At 51.8% G+C, this 17,014-nt stretch overlaps 8 protein-coding genes across 8 annotated transcripts; 1 reads left to right on the forward strand and 7 right to left on the reverse strand.

The window, feature by feature from the left end:
• Positions 1 to 286: 286 nt before the first annotated feature.
• On the reverse strand, positions 287 to 1,503 carry BJX68DRAFT_261904 (SDR family oxidoreductase; the record flags this gene model as incomplete). The annotated part of the gene is made up of 6 exons (XM_071044313.1): positions 287 to 557; positions 616 to 908; positions 961 to 1,014; positions 1,067 to 1,106; positions 1,153 to 1,341; positions 1,427 to 1,503. 6 exons carry the CDS (start codon positions 1,501 to 1,503, stop codon positions 287 to 289), a joined length of 924 nt encoding a protein of 307 aa, XP_070904401.1.
• A 474-nt stretch (positions 1,504 to 1,977) lies between these two features.
• On the reverse strand, positions 1,978 to 3,363 carry BJX68DRAFT_226284 (isopropanol dehydrogenase). Its single transcript, XM_071038486.1, has one exon. The coding sequence runs from the start codon at positions 3,216 to 3,218 to the stop codon at positions 2,106 to 2,108; it is 1,113 nt and encodes a 370-aa protein (XP_070904402.1). The 5' UTR covers positions 3,219 to 3,363; the 3' UTR covers positions 1,978 to 2,105.
• A 418-nt stretch (positions 3,364 to 3,781) lies between these two features.
• BJX68DRAFT_276775 (uncharacterized protein) lies at positions 3,782 to 5,609 on the reverse strand (the record flags this gene model as incomplete). Its single annotated transcript, XM_071048180.1, has 4 exons — positions 3,782 to 4,713; positions 4,774 to 5,399; positions 5,455 to 5,532; positions 5,566 to 5,609. 4 exons carry the CDS (start codon positions 5,607 to 5,609, stop codon positions 3,782 to 3,784), a joined length of 1,680 nt encoding a protein of 559 aa, XP_070904403.1.
• Positions 5,610 to 5,766: 157 nt separating this feature from the next.
• Positions 5,767 to 7,541, reverse strand: BJX68DRAFT_115923 (DUF2855 family protein). Its single transcript, XM_071036006.1, has 2 exons — positions 6,325 to 7,541; positions 5,767 to 6,273 (listed from the first exon to the last, which is right to left on the reverse strand). Exons 1-2 carry the CDS (start codon positions 7,288 to 7,290, stop codon positions 5,953 to 5,955), a joined length of 1,287 nt encoding a protein of 428 aa, XP_070904404.1. The 5' UTR covers positions 7,291 to 7,541; the 3' UTR covers positions 5,767 to 5,952.
• On the reverse strand, positions 7,542 to 9,537 carry BJX68DRAFT_115930 (MFS transporter). Its single transcript, XM_071036007.1, has 2 exons — positions 8,752 to 9,537; positions 7,542 to 8,700 (listed from the first exon to the last, which is right to left on the reverse strand). The coding sequence occupies exons 1-2, from the start codon at positions 9,350 to 9,352 to the stop codon at positions 7,793 to 7,795; spliced, it is 1,509 nt and encodes a 502-aa protein (XP_070904405.1). The 5' UTR covers positions 9,353 to 9,537; the 3' UTR covers positions 7,542 to 7,792.
• A 608-nt stretch (positions 9,538 to 10,145) lies between these two features.
• BJX68DRAFT_226286 (uncharacterized protein) lies at positions 10,146 to 12,050 on the forward strand. The gene has a single exon (XM_071038487.1). It carries the CDS (start codon positions 10,220 to 10,222, stop codon positions 11,789 to 11,791), a length of 1,572 nt encoding a protein of 523 aa, XP_070904406.1. The 5' UTR covers positions 10,146 to 10,219; the 3' UTR covers positions 11,792 to 12,050.
• Positions 12,051 to 13,905: 1,855 nt separating this feature from the next.
• BJX68DRAFT_252379 (uncharacterized protein) lies at positions 13,906 to 15,045 on the reverse strand (the record flags this gene model as incomplete). The annotated part of the gene is made up of 3 exons (XM_071042555.1): positions 13,906 to 14,178; positions 14,229 to 14,788; positions 14,841 to 15,045. 3 exons carry the CDS (start codon positions 15,043 to 15,045, stop codon positions 13,906 to 13,908), a joined length of 1,038 nt encoding a protein of 345 aa, XP_070904407.1.
• A 573-nt stretch (positions 15,046 to 15,618) lies between these two features.
• BJX68DRAFT_226291 (uncharacterized protein) lies at positions 15,619 to 16,954 on the reverse strand. Its single transcript, XM_071038488.1, has 2 exons — positions 16,603 to 16,954; positions 15,619 to 16,527 (listed from the first exon to the last, which is right to left on the reverse strand). Exons 1-2 carry the CDS (start codon positions 16,630 to 16,632, stop codon positions 15,808 to 15,810), a joined length of 750 nt encoding a protein of 249 aa, XP_070904408.1. The 5' UTR covers positions 16,633 to 16,954; the 3' UTR covers positions 15,619 to 15,807.
• Between the last annotated feature and the right edge of the window lie 60 nt (positions 16,955 to 17,014).

A 17,014-nucleotide genomic window follows, 5' to 3' on the forward strand; every position in this document is an offset into this window, starting at 1 on the left:
CCTGAAGCACATCCAACAGGTAGAACCACTCTACTGGATTACCCATGCACCAGAAGTATTCACATGGATCGTTTTTACTGGGGCCGCTGCATCATCTACCCTACCCGACCGCGTTGCTTTCATCAGCCGCGCCGGAACGGTTCTGACAGCTGTCGATTGTGAAAGTTTGTTGTTGATCAGACAGGGATGGAGATACTTCAGGCTTCTACGGCGACTTGGCGGGCACGATGTACCGCATACTGCTCGGGGAGAAGAATGAATAACAAGAATATATTCCACAGTTACTCTACTCGAATCCTCGACTTGCTAGCGCCCTCTCTGTCCACTCCCAGAGTTCCTTGGCCATTGTCGGATCTGCTCCCGCCTTACTTGTCGGTGATACCTTTCCCACAGGGAGCAGATATGCGCCGTTGTCGGATTCGAGCTTCAACCTCGGGGATACGGCGGCAAAAAGGATATTTGCCGCTCCCTTCCGTGGACCAGGCGCGCCCAGTTCAACAAGTGGCTTTATCAACCTGTATAAAGGTGTTGACGAGACTGGCCCTGCCGATAGGTTTCTAGGAATAGTTAGTGGCCTTCTTCATGGTAGTGGAGCTGGTGGTCCTTCCGGCATACGTCTTCACCGTTCCCGGATGGAGGGACACCGAGAGGATATCCGGATACCTCTTTGCCAGCTCTTTTGAATGCAGGACATTTGCCAGCTTGGAGTGTCCGTATCGAGCCCACACGGAGAAAGTATCCTTCATGTTTATGTCTGAGAAAATTATGCCTTCCTTCGGGGCTAATTTCGCGTGTCCGTCGCTGGATACGTTCACGATACGCACGCTTCCCTTGCTGGATGCCGCCGCCGTGGTTTGCATTGTTGGTAAGAGGAGCTTTGTGAAGAGGAAGTGGCCGATATAGTTAACCTGTATATCATCAGCCAAGCAAGCGAGGGTTGTGGGTAGATACGGGGCATACCGCAATCTGCATCTCAAACCCGTCCACGGTCTCCTCGTATGGGACACACATAACCTGGGACGAGTCAGCAGCCGTTGTATCCACTTGAGGGTAGTATTGAACGTACTCCAGCATTATTCACCAGGAATTGAAGACTTGACTCTTCCCTACACGTCCATCAGTATGCCTTTTCTCTCCTATAGCACAACGTACTTGAGAAACCTCTCCACTGCCACCTTCACACTACTCAAATCCGCCAAATCCAGTGACAGAAACCGAACGTCAGCGTTGGGACTCTCGGCCAGGATATCACGCTTTGCATCATCGAATTTGCTCGCCGAGCGACTGGCGATATACAAGCGGGCACCGTGTTTCGCCAGCTCGATACTTGTCCCGAAGCCTCTGCCATACAATCTGCAATTAGCAAGGGGACATTCGGCGTTGATAGTGCAGGGTGGACAAGTAGACTTGATAGAACGAGACGTACAGCCCTGTATGGCCACCGGTTACGATGGCGACTTTCCCGCTGAGGTCTGGAATGGGGATCGGGGGATCATTCGCCATTCCTGGATCGTCGATGCTCGATGCTGTGGGATTTGTTTCTATTGTGAGATCCAGCCGTAACGACGTCGACTACGCCCGAGGTGTTCTTCTTATACCGCTTGTAGCAGGCAACAGCCCATGGACACGTTGCTTCTGTGCAACCCGACTCACAAACTCAAAGGTCTGTAGCCGCGTACTGTCCTTAAGTTTTGGATCTGCATACTATCGTATTGGCGCAAGGTAATATACTCTAGAGAACCCCAAGTTTAGTAGCGGTGATGCTGATGTGTGGATCCGAGGGATTTTCCTTCCAGTGAGTCGGTGCGGATGCGGCTGCAGGTGCGGCTGCGGGTGGGGACGCGGAGTGTCATTTTTTGTGGCATCAAGCTTTGTACCATGTACGTAGTGTCATTGTAGCGTTCCAAATTTGATTTGCTATTATCGATAAAGACCTAAGTGTCATGCTCGTAACGCTCGTTTGCTGAGATCGACATGGTCACTTTGGCTTCGTGGATTTATCGATAATCCGCGAGGCCGTAGCACACTTGTCTATCTATACCAACAATATGCGCTATCTATATCGGCAACACCTATAGGCATTACTAGTAGTACTCTATACTCTCCTATGGCTTTAGAACAACATGCCCACCCCACCCACTCAATTTCGCCGCGGCCTCCAAGGCATCTTCGATCCCCTCAAGCCCAAACTCCTCGGTATGAGTCACACCACACTTCTCTCCCAAGGGCAATAATCCCGACTCCACCATCTGAATCATCTGCAGCACATGCTTCCGATCATACATGAACCGGCCCTGGATGCGGATACTCTTGAGCATGATCTCCAGATACGGGAATTCAATATTCCCCAAATGGCCACCCATCACGATACATCGGCCGAAGGGGCGGAGTGCGCGGATACCAGATGCGAGGAGTGATGACCCTTGTACTGCTGGCGGGGAGAGATCGAGGTAGACATCCGCTCCATCTGCTTTGCCTGCCGCCACACGGAATGCCTCTGTATTGGCTGCCGCGTCGTCGGTGAGTTGGACGGTTCGTAGTCTCGCAGTCCCATGGATCCGCTGTAGAGTCTCGAGCGCAGACCCATTCCGGCCAGCCGCGATAACAGTCGCGCCCATCGCCAGTGCAACGGCGACAGCAGCGCCACCATACCGCCCAGTCGCAGGTGCGATGATGACAACCTCACCAGGCTTGACATCCACCTCTGACAACCCACCGAACGGGACCAGACCAACAGGCATAAGACACAAATTATTGATAGTATACCCCAGCCTCCCCAGGAGAACATCTTCATCCAGCGGATACAGATTCTCCAACGGAAACCTTGCATACTCCGCATAGGTCGCATTGCGCCAGACTCCATCCATGAGTTTCTGCGCGGCCGGATATCCGCCTCCATGGATCCCGTAGAGAATCGAGACAGACGGATTATCGCGCGCGCGGATGGTAATGTCGCAGAAGACGAGCTGGCCCGGCGTGAGACTGACTGCATCGGGTCCGACTTCGTGGATACGCCCGATTGCCGTGTTTCCCGGTGTCATGGGGAGGGAGAGCGGATAGGGGAGTTTGTTGGTTAGAACATCGTTCATGTAGGGGACGATGTCAGCGGCGAGGATGCGGACGATGGCGTCGCCGGTTGAGACTGTGGGGCGCGGGACGGTTTCGAGGGTGAGGGGTGCATCGCGCGCATGGAGGACTAGGGCTTTGTGGGTAGACATGATTTGGGCTCTAGTGAGGGGCAGAATGGCGAGTTCTTTCGTTTGATGTCAACAGTTCTGTCGAGGAGTCCTGCTCGGTGGGTCGTATAGGCTGATATATGCTTCTGGCAACCCCGGTTAAGCCCGTAAAGTCCGCATTGGTGGCGAGCATGGGATCAACCGTATACCGGAAATAAAGATTTATCCCCAGCTTCTATCGGTCTTTCAGGTGTGCTGAGCATGGGTAGCTCGTATTGCTGGCAGGGATGCGGCGGCGCGTGCGGCGGCGCCTAAAGTGACGCAGTGTATGCAGTATCCCTGATCAGCCGTCGCAGTTTGAGACGTACGCCGAAAACCATTTCGATCGGCCCAAAAAAGGACAGTGTGAGCTTTAGCGAGGTATTCGCTGCAAACACGCGGCTTTCTAGGGTGAGAGCTCTATCTCTCAAGCCACTACTTACGTGTAAGTGTCGCGGATAGAGGGTCAGGGGAGGATCACGAGAAAAAAAAAAGTCCATTCCCGGAAGGCAGAGTTGACGTCTTATCAAGGTATGCTGTTGATACTACTCATGCTTGATTCCTGATCACAAGTACTCGTCCTCTGGAAAGTCATCAAAAATCCAATTCTGCTCCAGACGCATCCTCTCCTCCTCCGACTCAACGGCCTCCAGGGCGTCAGTCTTGAGCTTTCTCTCGCGCTGTTTCGCCTCGTTGTAGTTTTCGAGCGGAACCCATCCCTCACTCCCAACCCCAACAATATCCTGGCAAGTTTGAAGCTGTTCGTCTGCTTCGACTTGTGCATGGTCCAGCCGGAGGTATTCTGCCGACTCTTCTTCTGAGTATGTTTTTGGATAAGGTACGGTCTCGTAGATATCTAATTTAGTCCAATCTCTCGACATTCTGGCCAGATCGGCCTTTAATGTAATGTTGTCACCCTCCCAGGGCTCGCTCGCATGTCGGAAAAGGCGCCGGCGGAGGATACTCAAAGGGTAGCTCAAGGCTTCATGGTGAGTCCTGTTCAAAGCTGCGGTTTTCGCGAAATAAAGATAGTGAAGATGTCGCTTGCGAAAAAGCTCAACCTCATGGTACTGGTCTTCCTCGCCTAGGTCATCAAAATTGGGTACAGCGGGGACCTGTAAGGTTTCCGACACTGGGTCGCCGTAATTTTGGAGACTATTTAGAATGCCACACTGAAGGAAGAGGGGAAGAATTGACGCGTGCTGCCAGTCGATCACACTGCTGATTTCCAAATCTGGGGTCACGAATACGTTGTTTGGTTGTAGATCGGGATGCCGAACGACCGGGCGCTGAAGGGTTGGATTTCCGTTTGGAATAAGGTGAGGCGCGGCTTGTAAAAAGGTGTTCAAGGTCGCTAGATGCTCGAGGTGAGACTGTTCTTTGTAGTCATACAACTCTCTCCTGAGCCGCTGCAGTGGCTGGATTGGCCGTCCGTATTTTGTGAGATATGCAATCTCTTTTTTGGCACCGGCCGTGAGTGCTGATAAACTGTCGTTGTCTTTGATTTGTTAGTTGCAGGGTCATCACTCAAAGAGAACCAATATGGGATGAAGCTCACAAGGTCCACGGTCAACTGATAACCCCAGTCGCCTTCCATACCACATCCCAAGCGACATATCAGGACCAATACAGAAATCCTTCCCAGTATCCGGGTCTTGTTGTTGCAGAGGTACTCGCGGAATGTCGTCTGCTAAGTCTCGTGAGTAGAATAGACTGCCAGAAGCAGGAAACTGCAGCGCAAACAGTCTCGACTCCAGCTCTACCAAACTGGTCACAATTTTCTCCCTCTGTTTCCACGTTAGAGTAAACCAGATATGGCCCAGGTTAATATCCTGAACATATTCCATGAAGATATACTCAGTACCAGCTGCATTATCTTCCGTCACAGAGTAGTCAAATATCTTAGGGACGGGTATGCCATGAGAGCGGACAAAGTCCATCGTTGCAACTTCGCTTGCTATCATCAGGGCCTTGGGCTCGGTGACTGGGTAGGGAATCCGCGCGACTAGTTGACGCCCATTCTGCAATGTGATGAGGAAGCTTCGATTGAAGCCTCCTTCAGCAAGCTTCACGAGGTCGACCACGTCTTCTTCGCGATGCTGGACGGACTGTGCGGCAAGGCGCTTCAGTTCGGGAACGTTGAACGTCCGTCGTCTCTCTGCGTGACGGAGGGCGTCATTGTACCTGTGGTGACTCGTTAGTAAATCGTCAAGAATGGAAGTTTACAGGAAAACTTTACATCCACCGACCAGATGTGTACTCGAACAAGTCAGATGCTTGATGTCTTTTGTTGCTTGATGAGAATCGACGTTGTTCGCTGCCATGTTTTGGGTACAAGTTAGACCTTGACCTAGCTGGTCCACTTTGACTTCGCCACGGGAAGCGCTTGGCCATGGCTGCTTGAGTAAAGAAGCAGTAATTGGAGGGCCTAGCCCAAGGGGTTCAATGGATCCCTTGTTTATGTGGACGTCAGAGAGAGCTCGATGACGGCTGGTTGAATCGGTGGGTGGCTGGGACTCTTATGTAATCAGGACAATCTATACAGTCAGTACTTCTACTTCACAATTGAGTATTAAGATGTACTAGCTTTTTTCAATTACTTTCATTCAAGTAGCCTTTCGACGGGAGTTATCGTCTGATCTCAGGCTGAGGATAAACCTGCCCGCCCAGCCAGTTTCAAGAGTGAAACACCCTGGCCTCGGCCCGATTGAACATCCGCTTGGCCTACAAGCCCATTCTAGAGCCGGTTGTTCCTTTCATTTAACAATCGATAAACAAGCACCTCCTCTGGCCTGACCTGTCCCTGTCCCAGTCGTTCCCATGCGCCTTCGACCCCATTGTCACCCACAACTCCCTCCCCCCAGACCAACTTTAGATCAGGTGCGGCACACTCGCGATGCTCGAGCCACTGCTTCCATCTCTTATTGTAGTCGGCGAAGTACGGGGCTGCCCCTTGGAGTTCTATCGCAGTCTCCTGAATAGCGGACGTATTCGTTCGAACCTTGCCCAAGGCCACAACTTCCATTTGAGCTGCCTGGGATTCTCCAGGGGTGTATACCTAGACTATAGTTAGTTTTGATTCATTTCAAGCTGGGAGTATGGAACATACCTTCTGTTGATTGCCAATCTGCAAGATAGTGACCGTCACTCCCTTCGACGAGTCGCTGTTCTCGATAACGCCTCGCAGTCCGTCAAGTGCTCCATCTCGAGCACCGAAATCCGCAATAATGATCCTCTCAGCCTCTGCATCATTCAGCCATGCCTCTACCGACTCAACCTCGTCATATCCAATCGCCTTCACGGGAAATTGAGGTAGAAACTTATCAGCTGCCTCCGCGATGGCTGCCGGTGAGGATGTGACCTGCAGGAACCTGAGTGGGCCGGACCCAGCTGGGCGACAGTAAAAGTAATACGCGAGCGACCTCGCCGTCTTCGTTGATGCGGACAAACTGACGAAAACCGATTTCGACAGGTCTGCCGTGCTAGAATCCCATCCCTCCGTCCCACCAAATGGGTGAACTGGCGGGTTAAGCTTTGCGTCCGGTGTGAACACATACTGGCTTAGAACGTAGCCTGCGAGAAGGACGGGTTTGATGCCGACTTCCCAGCCAAGTCTTTCGCTGTCCCTACCAGATATGTCGAGAATATCGTACCGATTATATAAAGGCATCAACGCTGTGCGGTGTGCTGAAGTCTCGCGCCAGTGTCCGGGCACTTCACCCGCAGCCAGCTGAAGGTCCACCGCATGTTGAGAGGTTGGCCAGTAGCCATATAGGGTCGTTCCGTGGTCGATCCCAGGGATAGTGGACTCGATAACGGTCGCTAACCCCCAGGCTGGAACGATCCCCCATGCAGAATTGTCGTTGTACGGGCTTGGGGCGGTAGCTGGGACGGGATACGTATCCCACCAGTGCAGTCTGGTTCCTCCGAGAGCGTAACTCAGATTATTCGACGAAAGGGTAATCAGAGACGCGCGGACTCGTACAGAAGAAGGCTGGAGCGGCTTCTGTTGCTCAGGGAGTTGGAATGTCGCGTGCTGTCTGTTATCCGTCTTGGAGACGACGTGAACTGCCATGTTGCTGGTGGCTGATGGCGGCCGAGTTTGACGAGGGGTTGGTGGGGCCAGGAACCATGGAAGGCGGACTGGATAGCGTCCTATATAGCACGGGTGACTCACTAGTGTCAGCACTAAGAGCCTTGGTCTGTTTGTTTCTGGAGAACTGGATCCACCCGGACGCCGGTATTGCTGGGTATGTCGGAGGGAAGAGAAGGCTCCCTAACAGCGTACATTTGCTGAGAGATCACCCGGGGCCGATGGGGATGAATTGGGCCGATTTCGCGTGCCGAATCAGAATAACTCGAAGCATGGCGGTACGGATGGATGTATTCATCCGATCATTAAGAAAGCAACAGCTTTTTTTTTTTTTCTCGGTCTATAATTCCACTCCCGCGAGCAACATGTGCTGCGAGACAGCGAAAGGGCTGTCCGCTCGACAAAGGTCCTAAACGAGCCGAGGCTGATGTGCCACCAAAGGGCAAGGTCCAGAGAAGCAGCCAGACACCATGGGCCTTTCTTCCTATCGAACGGCCCTCGCCTTCTCTCTCAATCTCTGCCCATAGACCCAGAGCGCTGCCGGTCCAGAGACACCGACAAGGATAGTGATGATTGCAATGGTACTGTTTCCCCACCCATATCCCATCACTTCATACATCCTTGGCGCGAACAAAGGAAACAGAAAAGCCGTCAAGCTCCGCATGAACTGAGAAGCGGCCATCGCACTGCTCACATGGTCTGGGTATGCCTCCATCACGTACGCAGTAAGTGGCATATCCTTGATCTGCATACCGAGGAGCGCGATAAGAATACCAAGATCGACTACTGCCCAATGTACACGGTACTGTGCAGTCCAGCCATATATGAACAATCCGACGGGAGCAATTATGGCGCCTGGAATGATGGAGGGGAGGCGAAGTTCAGGGGAATGGTTCCTCTCAGAGCGGACGGTCATTCGGTGGTATAGTGTGTCCATAACGCTGGCGCAGATTTGGCTGCCGATGATTTCGCCGAGCGCACAGGCGATATAATGCAGACCGCTAATCTCGACGGATTGGTTGTAGTGCTTGGTCCAGAGGTCAGAGAATGTTGATAGGACAATGTACAGAACGCCATATCCGAATCCGGATATAATGGATGTAGTCTGTATGATCGGGTGGAAAGCTAGAAGGCGTAGGGGTCTGATGAGAGCCCGACCGAGAACCCGCCATGGTCCAGTGCTCGTATGTTGGCGTTCATCGAGGGTATAGTAGCGGTTGTCGCCGGTCTCCTGACGGATTCGCTCCGCCCGTGACCGAAGGATCATGGGCTCATATGTTTCTTGAAAGGCTGTAAATGAGACGAGGATCATCACAGCTTGAAATACAGAGGTTGCCCAGAACATCCATCTCCATGTAGTCCGACCAGCCATGAACCCTCCAATGATAGGACCTAAAGGGCGATTAGTGCAAGTAATTGACTGTCAGAAGGCCCTTAACATACCGACAGCAGCACCAAGGAGCGGTATTAGGAGGTAAACACTCAGTGACCGTCCACGCTGCTCGGGTCGCCAGATATCACCAAGGACTCCATTCGCGAGAGCATAAATCGCGCTCGCACCGAATCCAGCGAGGAATCGCGACGCGATGAGCACCTCCTTACTATTCGCAAACCCACATACAACATTCCAGATGAGGAACCATATATTTGACGCGTGAAGAATCGGTTTGCGACCGTACACTTCGGAGAGTGGCCCAATAACCAACGGACCAAGCGCGGTCGCGAGAAGGTAAATGGAGAGTGCCATGGCAGACTCTGCCGAGTTCATGTCGAACTCCTTGGCGATTAAGGACAACGCCGGTGCCATAATTGTTGAGACCATAATGCGGTTAAACCCAGTTGCGGAGAGCACATCGGTGACTGCCCACTTGCGGCCAGTTGGCCAGTCCTTGGGGTTCTCTGCATCGTATGGCTCTGTAAAGGCGACGAGAAACGAGTCGGTTTCTTTGCTCTGTTGAGGGTTAATTGAAGCGAGTTCGACGTCTGAAAGGGCGACGCGGGTGATGATATCATGAGGAATCTCTGAGGGGTGAGTTGGCGCCATTGTTGGAGAGGTCCTCAGGTAAGCAAGGGATAAACACAGGAGCAAGGTGGTACGCACTATTTATGCTCGAGGTCAAGCTTATGGATGTCGGCACAGATCAACCCCCAGGATCTGATAAGATCGCTTATATGCTATTGGATCTATTTAAATGAGATGTAAACATCCTATTCCCCAAAGGTCGAGTCATTGGTCAAAGTTGGAGTCATAGCAATGGCCCGACGCGGAACCATCAGAGCCGAAGCCAGGGACTCCAACTCAGGTACAAGTGCATGAGATTTGCTGGTGCCTACCTGGGTACCTAACTCTGCAAGAACTACCAGTCATCTAGTCGATCAATATGAGAAATAACCTAATCCGATTTCTAGATAAGTCGTCAATTATAAATAATGCATTTTCTGTGTTGTAAAACGCATAACCAGCACCAAGGTGGGATGGTTGGGCCTATATTGACAGTAACCCAGACTTAGCCGGCGTAGGGAGACCTTTCCAAGGTCTTTTACCTCCTCAAGATAATGAACCAGGCGCTCCATTTGTCTCAGGACATTATATCTGGCGATTATATCCCCATCGATAGGTAGATAGTACTAGATTCGCATCATGGATTCAAGTAAGGGAGAAAGTAAACCAAAGCTTGGCTATGCTGGTACAATTACTCGAGTGAATGATACTATTCCCATACCTCCAGAGGGTGCAAGGTGGCCGTGGTGATGTCTGTCGCCTGAGGCAGCTGATGGTTGACTTCTTGGCGTCTCTCCCCGGTGTTACCCATCTTCCTCTCACCACACTCCTCGCTTCGAAACGAGAAAAGCCCCTCTCAGCATTGCGATACCACTTCCATCATTCTCTGCATCGAGACTGACCTCCGCAATGCTCACCGACCTCCCCAACGAGATTCTTCTTCTCATCTCGAGGCACTTGCCCCATACTAGCGATGTTCTTCACTTCGCCAGCTGTTCCCGAGACCTCCAAGAGCTGCTTCTCTCGCAGGCCTACTCCTGCGTGACCATCAGACCCGACTGCATCGCAACTCTGAGCCGTCTAACTACTGTCCTCTCTCACAAACCGTCTCTAGCAGCCCGCGTCCGTCATTTGCATCTCGCTTCCACTGAGCCCTGCTCCCACAAATGCAGAGCCCGGTACAGCCCCAATCGTGTCCATCAAATCCTTAGCAAGCTTGCACTTACCGAGGAGGAGCTGACTGAGTGGAAAGACGCTTTGGTTGGAAAAGGGGACCGTAAATGGGATCAGGAAGACGCGTGGTGGGCAATGCTGTGGACTTTGCTACCGAACCTTGAGAAGCTGGACATTGCGTGGGAAAATGGCACAGACTACAGAGAAAGGGTGCTGGAAAGGGTAGGAGCCACTGGCAATCGGTTCAGCCTTGGATCGACCTTTACCAAGCTGCGCGAAGTCAATCTAAAGTGGTGGAGGACAGAGGTTGGCATTAGCACTGAAGAGGTGCTGCTTTTCTTCCGCCTTCCCGCCCTTGAGCGTTTCTCGGGCTATTATGTCATTGAACGCTATGAGGATGACGAGGACACCGATGAGGAAGTGCCAGAGGGAGTTTCGACTGTTACGGACATACAGCTTCACTCGAGCAACTCGAGCACGGGTTTTGCGAGTCTCTCCCGTGCAGTGGCAGGCTTGAAATCAATCGTTTACCACCATGCGTTTGTTTGTGACTGCGAGAGACTATTGATGGCACCTGAATTTCATCAGTCTCTGTCCAGGCACAAGAGCACTCTGGAATCCATCTCGATGGCCGGAGATCCTGGATACGGACTAGGAACACCCGTATTCTTTGGACCCCTACTAGATTTTACCGCTCTCAGGCAACTCAGCATTCCATCCATGTGTCTTCTCGACTGGGAGGAAGGTGTCCCTTCGCCTCGGAACCATTTGTTCGATGTCCTGCCACCTTCTTTGGAGTCTCTATCCGTTGAAGCCTTCCACCACTGCGTGAACAAACAGGTTCTCGCTCAGCAGCTGGGAGATGTCGTCAAAGCAGCTCCTGGGCGCTATCCAAGTATGACGGACCTGATTCTCGTCGGCCACTTTTGCGACATGAGCAAGACACGTGCTAAGATTGGCCCCGATGACGAACCACCTTTAAACCCCAAAGTCATGCGCATTGCTGCTAAACTGGGATTCGACTGTATTACCATGAGCCCTATCGACTTCGGAATCTTTGACTCAGTTTACGGTTGGATTTCCGCGGAGAACTTTTGCCCATGCTGCATGTCCGGCCATAGCTGGCATCCAGATGACCTTGATGATTTCGAGGATGATGAGGATGAGAGTGATGATGATGACGATGACGATGGAGATGAGGATGAGGATAACGATGACGATGACGATGACGAGGAGCCAACCTCTGAGAGCGACGGTGAAACCAGCAACGACGACGCCGGCGAGATAAGTCCCAATGAGGAGATCTGATTTCGTTTTTCTTTTTCTTCCCTGTTTCTTCGTACTCGCATGGATCGGACGATTATTGCTTTTTTGCTTTACCGATGCGTACAAGTTTACTGATGGGTCCAAGCGGCCGGCCTCATATGGTGGACGTGCCAATGACCGCATTTTGTCGGAGTATTTTCTCACATATTCTCGTTTTCTCATGGCGTTCTACAATGGTGGTATATCTGGGAGGGTTCTATCAATTAGCATTTGCTGCATTTTCTAAGGGCATTCAAACGGCGTATCGGCCAGAAAAAAGTTACTAGAAGAGGGTGGAATAATATTATCTTTTTATCATTAAAGTCTTTCGAAGACCAGAGGCGAAGATATGATGCTTCTTGACAGTAGTACTTTACAAGTCGTGCCGCATTTTCTCTCTCATGGTGGCGAGTCAGCCAGACCAACACAACACCTCTGTGAGATGTACTCCCGCAAATCGTGGACTCTCAACCTCCGCAAAAGCCGTTTGCTTTACCTCCCTACCTCCGGATGCCACTACGCGTGGCGCTGGAATTAGAGAACAACCGAGTTTTCGAACCGCGCAGCGGTGCAGTGCGGTTAGTTGACGTCCCCGCAACATTCTCCAGCAACAGAACGGTCGAGTGACAGATACCAATGCTGACATCTGCTCCTTCAGTCCAGCTTTGACCACATCTTTGCCGTATAGCCTTCGTCGGCTGGCTCAAGGGCCATACGTTCTCAGTCTGTCTCCTAATAACAAGAATTCCGCAGAGAAATCCACCGCTTGAACGCGGGACCCCGACAGCTACAGCCTGCCCTGGATTTGAGAAATACTTGAATGAAAAACACTGCACTGAGAACGTTTATTCGGCCTGGTAGCCTTGGATGGGAGTAGGGATTTGACTGGAATCAACAAAACACACGTACTGCTCCAGGTTTGGTGGATTACTTCGGCAGCTACTTACACATTTCTTCTTCCTAGGCTCAAACGTGGACGAATTTTGTACACAATAACCGGAGTGCGTCTGAGCGTGATCAGAGCTCTAGACCCTCAGGCCACGCCGATAAGAATTGAGCGCTCCGCCGCCCCGCCCGTGTATTCAGAAGGAGAACTCGGGACATGCCGATTAAGCATTGTGGTCGTCTCATCTTGCTTCGAGAAGCTATAGGGAGCGCCATTGAATAAGTCCCTTTCTCTACCATCCGAGATTCCGTCTATGAGTGCTACGATTCACTCCCAAGACTCGGGTCTCGTCTGCTTATGCTGTGGCTGTGGGTAGCGCTAGGGCTGGAGTGATCGAGTCCTCGGATCTTAGGCACTAACGTCAAACCGGACAAGGCCACCTTTCTGTTTACCTTAGGTAGCGCGTGCTCCCTTTGCGTACTGTGACCGCATGTGATGGCTGCTGGTTAATAGACAACGGGATGATTCCCCTCTCGAGGTCATTTACAGGTCCGCCACCGGAGATCAGACCGTTCATCACTTGATATGTTGATAACGCTAGTTTCTAGGATACTGCCGCGGCCAACATCTTGAGAACGTCTTCAAAAACAAGGGCTTTATATTGGCAATACTCAATGAAGGCACACGGTTTCTTTAAGAGCTCGGGATGATCGCGGGACATACCGTCAAGCACTCCTTCCGGTGGTAGGCGCAGCTGGTTCATAACGAAGACAAAGAAAACTTGACTCATGGCCTTCTTGTGGCGGGAATGCGAAGGGGCGCATTTCGCGCGATCAAAACGAAGCTAGATCATTGTCTGTCTATCCTCCCGGAATAACATTCCTTCAGTTACCGTCGGGCTTCGACTCTACTGATATACTGACTGCTACAGAGCAACTATAAGCCATATGGGCTTCGGGCTATCGAGAAGCAAATCAATCGCGCCAGCACGGTGCTTTAGAAAGGGGGCACAAGGTACAGTGGCCTCATGGACCAATTCAGGTTCTTGGCTTTGTTTCCATTCAGCTTATGACCATCTGGAACTAGTTAGGCTACTATCATGTTTACCCCGCGACTGTTCTCTCTTCATCCGGTGAAGCTAAGAAATTGTAGGGTCACGCCGTCTGTACCAGTATGCGAGGACATCATAAAAACAACAAACAGGGGTCCCAGAGCAAAGAAGTGCTACAGCTCATGGTATCTTCTCTTGTTCGGGTATTCCGTTTTCGATGATGGCCATCCTATCCGCAAGAATATTCATCTTGGGATCCCGGGTTGGCTGTGCCTGGACCCATCGCGGAGACGGCGGTTGTTCGCGTTCTCCATTGATACAGTACGCATGTCCAGCCCTCAGGTTCGAACAATCCTGGTTCAGGCTCGGATTCCAGAGCCTGAATTCATCGAGCGTGATTCCATACAACGATTCAATGCGGAGGCAGCTGTCCCCTGACCGGACGATGTACCACTAACTCAACATTAGCTGTGCAGATGCCATTGATGCCTTGGGGAACAAACATCATAGCAGTGGGATGTGGTGCCACTGGGTGTGGGCGCCGGAGCGCTGGTGTAGGTATGAGCCGACGTTGTCGTTGTCGTCTGGTTCCAATCTCTGGTCGGCGAGACGCAGTAGTACAAGCCAGGCACCAGGTTCGTGCAGTCGTTATTGATGGAGGGATTGATCGCTTGGAACAACGGCAGCTCAATGCTGAAGTTGTCAGCAATGAGCTCGCAGTAGTCTCCCGCTCGGACTCGATAATATGCTCCGCATTTGTGCGTGGTACCGTGTGGGGTCTGGCCAGGTGGTAGAACGGTTGAAGTGGCGTAGCCACTCGTTCTGACCGATGTTGCAGTCACGAATGTGGTTGTAGTAACTGTCGGGTGCATGCCTGATCCTGGGCGGCCGATACATACCTCGTCCCCGGCGATTAGGTTGGTGCACTCCGAGTTAAGGTAAGGGTTCCATTCGTATAGTTGGTCAATTGTGATTCTGTTGATGTCGCAGATGGCCTGGCAAGTGCTTCCGGCGCTTACGGGGTACAGCTGACAGGATTGTGGGACACATAGTACCTGACCACCTAGTGCATGTGAGAAGGCGCATGGATCCAAAGAGGGCGGGCAGTCACATACTCCACAGATTCGCACAGTCGGCGTTATTGACTGAGATTAATAACGCCATTGGGATACCGTGCGCCCTTGCGATCTTCCTACAGTCATCCCCATGAACAACGGTATAGGTTATGTTCGAGGGACATTGGGCGGGATTGCCTTGGGCGCTGCTTGGTGGAACGAACAAGAGGCAGGCGATAAAGTTAAGAACGAGTGTGAAGAGCATGACTACGATGGACCAAGGGTTTCTTGCAAGCGAATGACTGTAAGTTTGAAACGAAGGTGGAGAAACTGCCCGAGCCACGATCCAGGTCACTGTTGGGCTTTACTCTCAAGACGGACAGTCTGGAACTGCCGCCCTTTATAGGTTCGAGGACATTTGAAAGTACTCATCATGGGCCCATCGACCGATGTTCTCCTTTTATCACTGTGTCACGATCCACACCCGACGGTAGCTACGCTGAGATCCGTCCATGGCTCCGCGTGTAACAATTTGCAGTCCATTCTAACATCGTCAACGCACAGTGTACTGTTGGACTTTCGCATTGCTGCAGTCTAGTCAGCCGGAAGTTGCCAGGTGTTGATTCCGGAGCAGCATTCGAGAAGCCTGTCCGTATCCGCAGGTAGGACGAAATCATCATCGTAACGTCCACTGACACGGTTAGCATATGGCTTGTTACACGACTGGAAAGAGTCCATGTTTTAGACCCCAGACGGCCATGGCTCTCTCGGTGCCCGTGTGTGGGCCCGCCCAGTAGTCGCATCTTGTACACACTGTAGAGATTTTGAGACATTAGATCAGCAAGTGACGGTTTTATTGTATAGGAGCAGGCGCTACAGATGATTATGAGGGAGACCAAATAATCTATTCGACGAGTATAATGATTCAGAGGATCTTTAGCCAGGATTCCGATTGAATAGTTACGAGCAAACCAAGAGAGGGGTTATATGTGCGACCAGCGCATAGTAGGCAAACCGTGGCCCCTTATTACTCCCGCACCGCATCATCAGGCCAGTCTATCCAGACCTCGTCATCACTAGGCGCAATCTCCCACACCGTGTCACAATTGGCGAGCGCCGGGTAAAACCTTGCCAGCAAGGAGGAAATCGCCACTTTGATGACACGCGGGAAGGCTGATTCCGCGTCCGCGCCCAGGACAACATCAACGGCTTTGACAAATGGTACTGATTGAGAGTCCGTGCCTGCGATCGACTCCATACTCTCCTTATCGACAATCAAGCACATTTTGGTCTTGAGCCCCGGCTCGATGTCGCTGAATATTCGATACGCCAAGGCTATGTGCGCTGGGATCTTGTTCGCCATACAGTCATCAGACACAATCTCCATGTGCACCTTTTCCAAGATCTCAGAAGTATCGGCTTGCGACGGCGATCCCAGTCCCGCCCGGAGGATCGCGTTGTACTGTTCCACAAACCGCTCCCATAACGACTCATCTGTGTAGTATGTCCGAAATAGAACAAAGCCAAATTTGTCCCACCCTTCGCGATCCAAAATGTTTTTCAACGCCTCCAACCCCGTCAGTGGAGAGTTGTGCCCATCGTGCCCGTCCGTCACTGCTCGGTCCGTCTCGGCTCGTGAGTTCGGCGGGTCGTCGCATGCTAAACCGACGGGGTCGATCTCTGCAACACTGTGTAGCGCGTGTGTCTTGATCTGGGTCGGTTCGCTGACTATGGGGTTGTGTGCCTCCTGAAGATGTAGTTTAGGACGGCTCTTGTGCTAAGCGGGGAAAGACAAGCAAGCAACCGGAGTCCGCAACTCTACCTCATCTGAAAGAGCACCTCGGTCGTCCATTCTTGTGGCTTGAAGTCTCGTATAAAGCCGACACGGTGTCGAGAAAGATTATCCAAGTCAGTGGGCTCATGAGATAAGAAGAATGCATGATGGAGAGGGGTTCGGGAGCTGAGATGGCGTGAGGTCGGCAACAGTTGCTGGGGCGCAAGCTCCCCGTTTCAGGCTAGCGTAAAGATTGTCGTTTTAGGACTAGCGTGTTTGGGTACTGTTTCCACCCGTCGATCGCCAATGGAGGTGGAATTTCAGGTTCTCAACAACTTACTTCGAAACTTGCCTTTGAACTTAGCTTGCTTTTGGCCCCTGGACGCGATTGAAAGGCAACTTAGGCGATTCCAGGCTCCAGGCAAACGACGTCTCACATAAGCACTGTTTCATCACGCTA

This window comes from Aspergillus pseudodeflectus (genome assembly GCF_044049435.1).
Source record: "Aspergillus pseudodeflectus strain CBS 756.74 chromosome Unknown BJX68scaffold_3, whole genome shotgun sequence".
NCBI lineage: Eukaryota > Fungi > Ascomycota > Eurotiomycetes > Eurotiales > Aspergillaceae > Aspergillus > Aspergillus pseudodeflectus.

Coding starts and splice junctions, on each gene's coding strand:
- BJX68DRAFT_226284 (XM_071038486.1), bottom strand. CDS start 3,218: ATGTCTACCCACAAAGCCCTAGTCCTCCATGCGCGCGATGCACCCCTC.
- BJX68DRAFT_115923 (XM_071036006.1), bottom strand. CDS start 7,290: ATGGCAGTTCACGTCGTCTCCAAGACGGATAACAGACAGCACGCGACA. Junction 6,274..6,324: donor AGATTGGCAATCAACAGAAG/GTATGTTCCATA, acceptor ACTATAGTCTAG/GTATACACCCCTGGAGAATC.
- BJX68DRAFT_115930 (XM_071036007.1), bottom strand. CDS start 9,352: ATGGCGCCAACTCACCCCTCAGAGATTCCTCATGATATCATCACCCGC. Junction 8,701..8,751: donor GCTCCTTGGTGCTGCTGTCG/GTATGTTAAGGG, acceptor ATCGCCCTTTAG/GTCCTATCATTGGAGGGTTC.
- BJX68DRAFT_226286 (XM_071038487.1), top strand. CDS start 10,220: ATGCTCACCGACCTCCCCAACGAGATTCTTCTTCTCATCTCGAGGCAC.
- BJX68DRAFT_226291 (XM_071038488.1), bottom strand. CDS start 16,632: ATGGACGACCGAGGTGCTCTTTCAGATGAG. Junction 16,528..16,602: donor GAGGTGCTCTTTCAGATGAG/GTAGAGTTGCGG, acceptor CTACATCTTCAG/GAGGCACACAACCCCATAGT.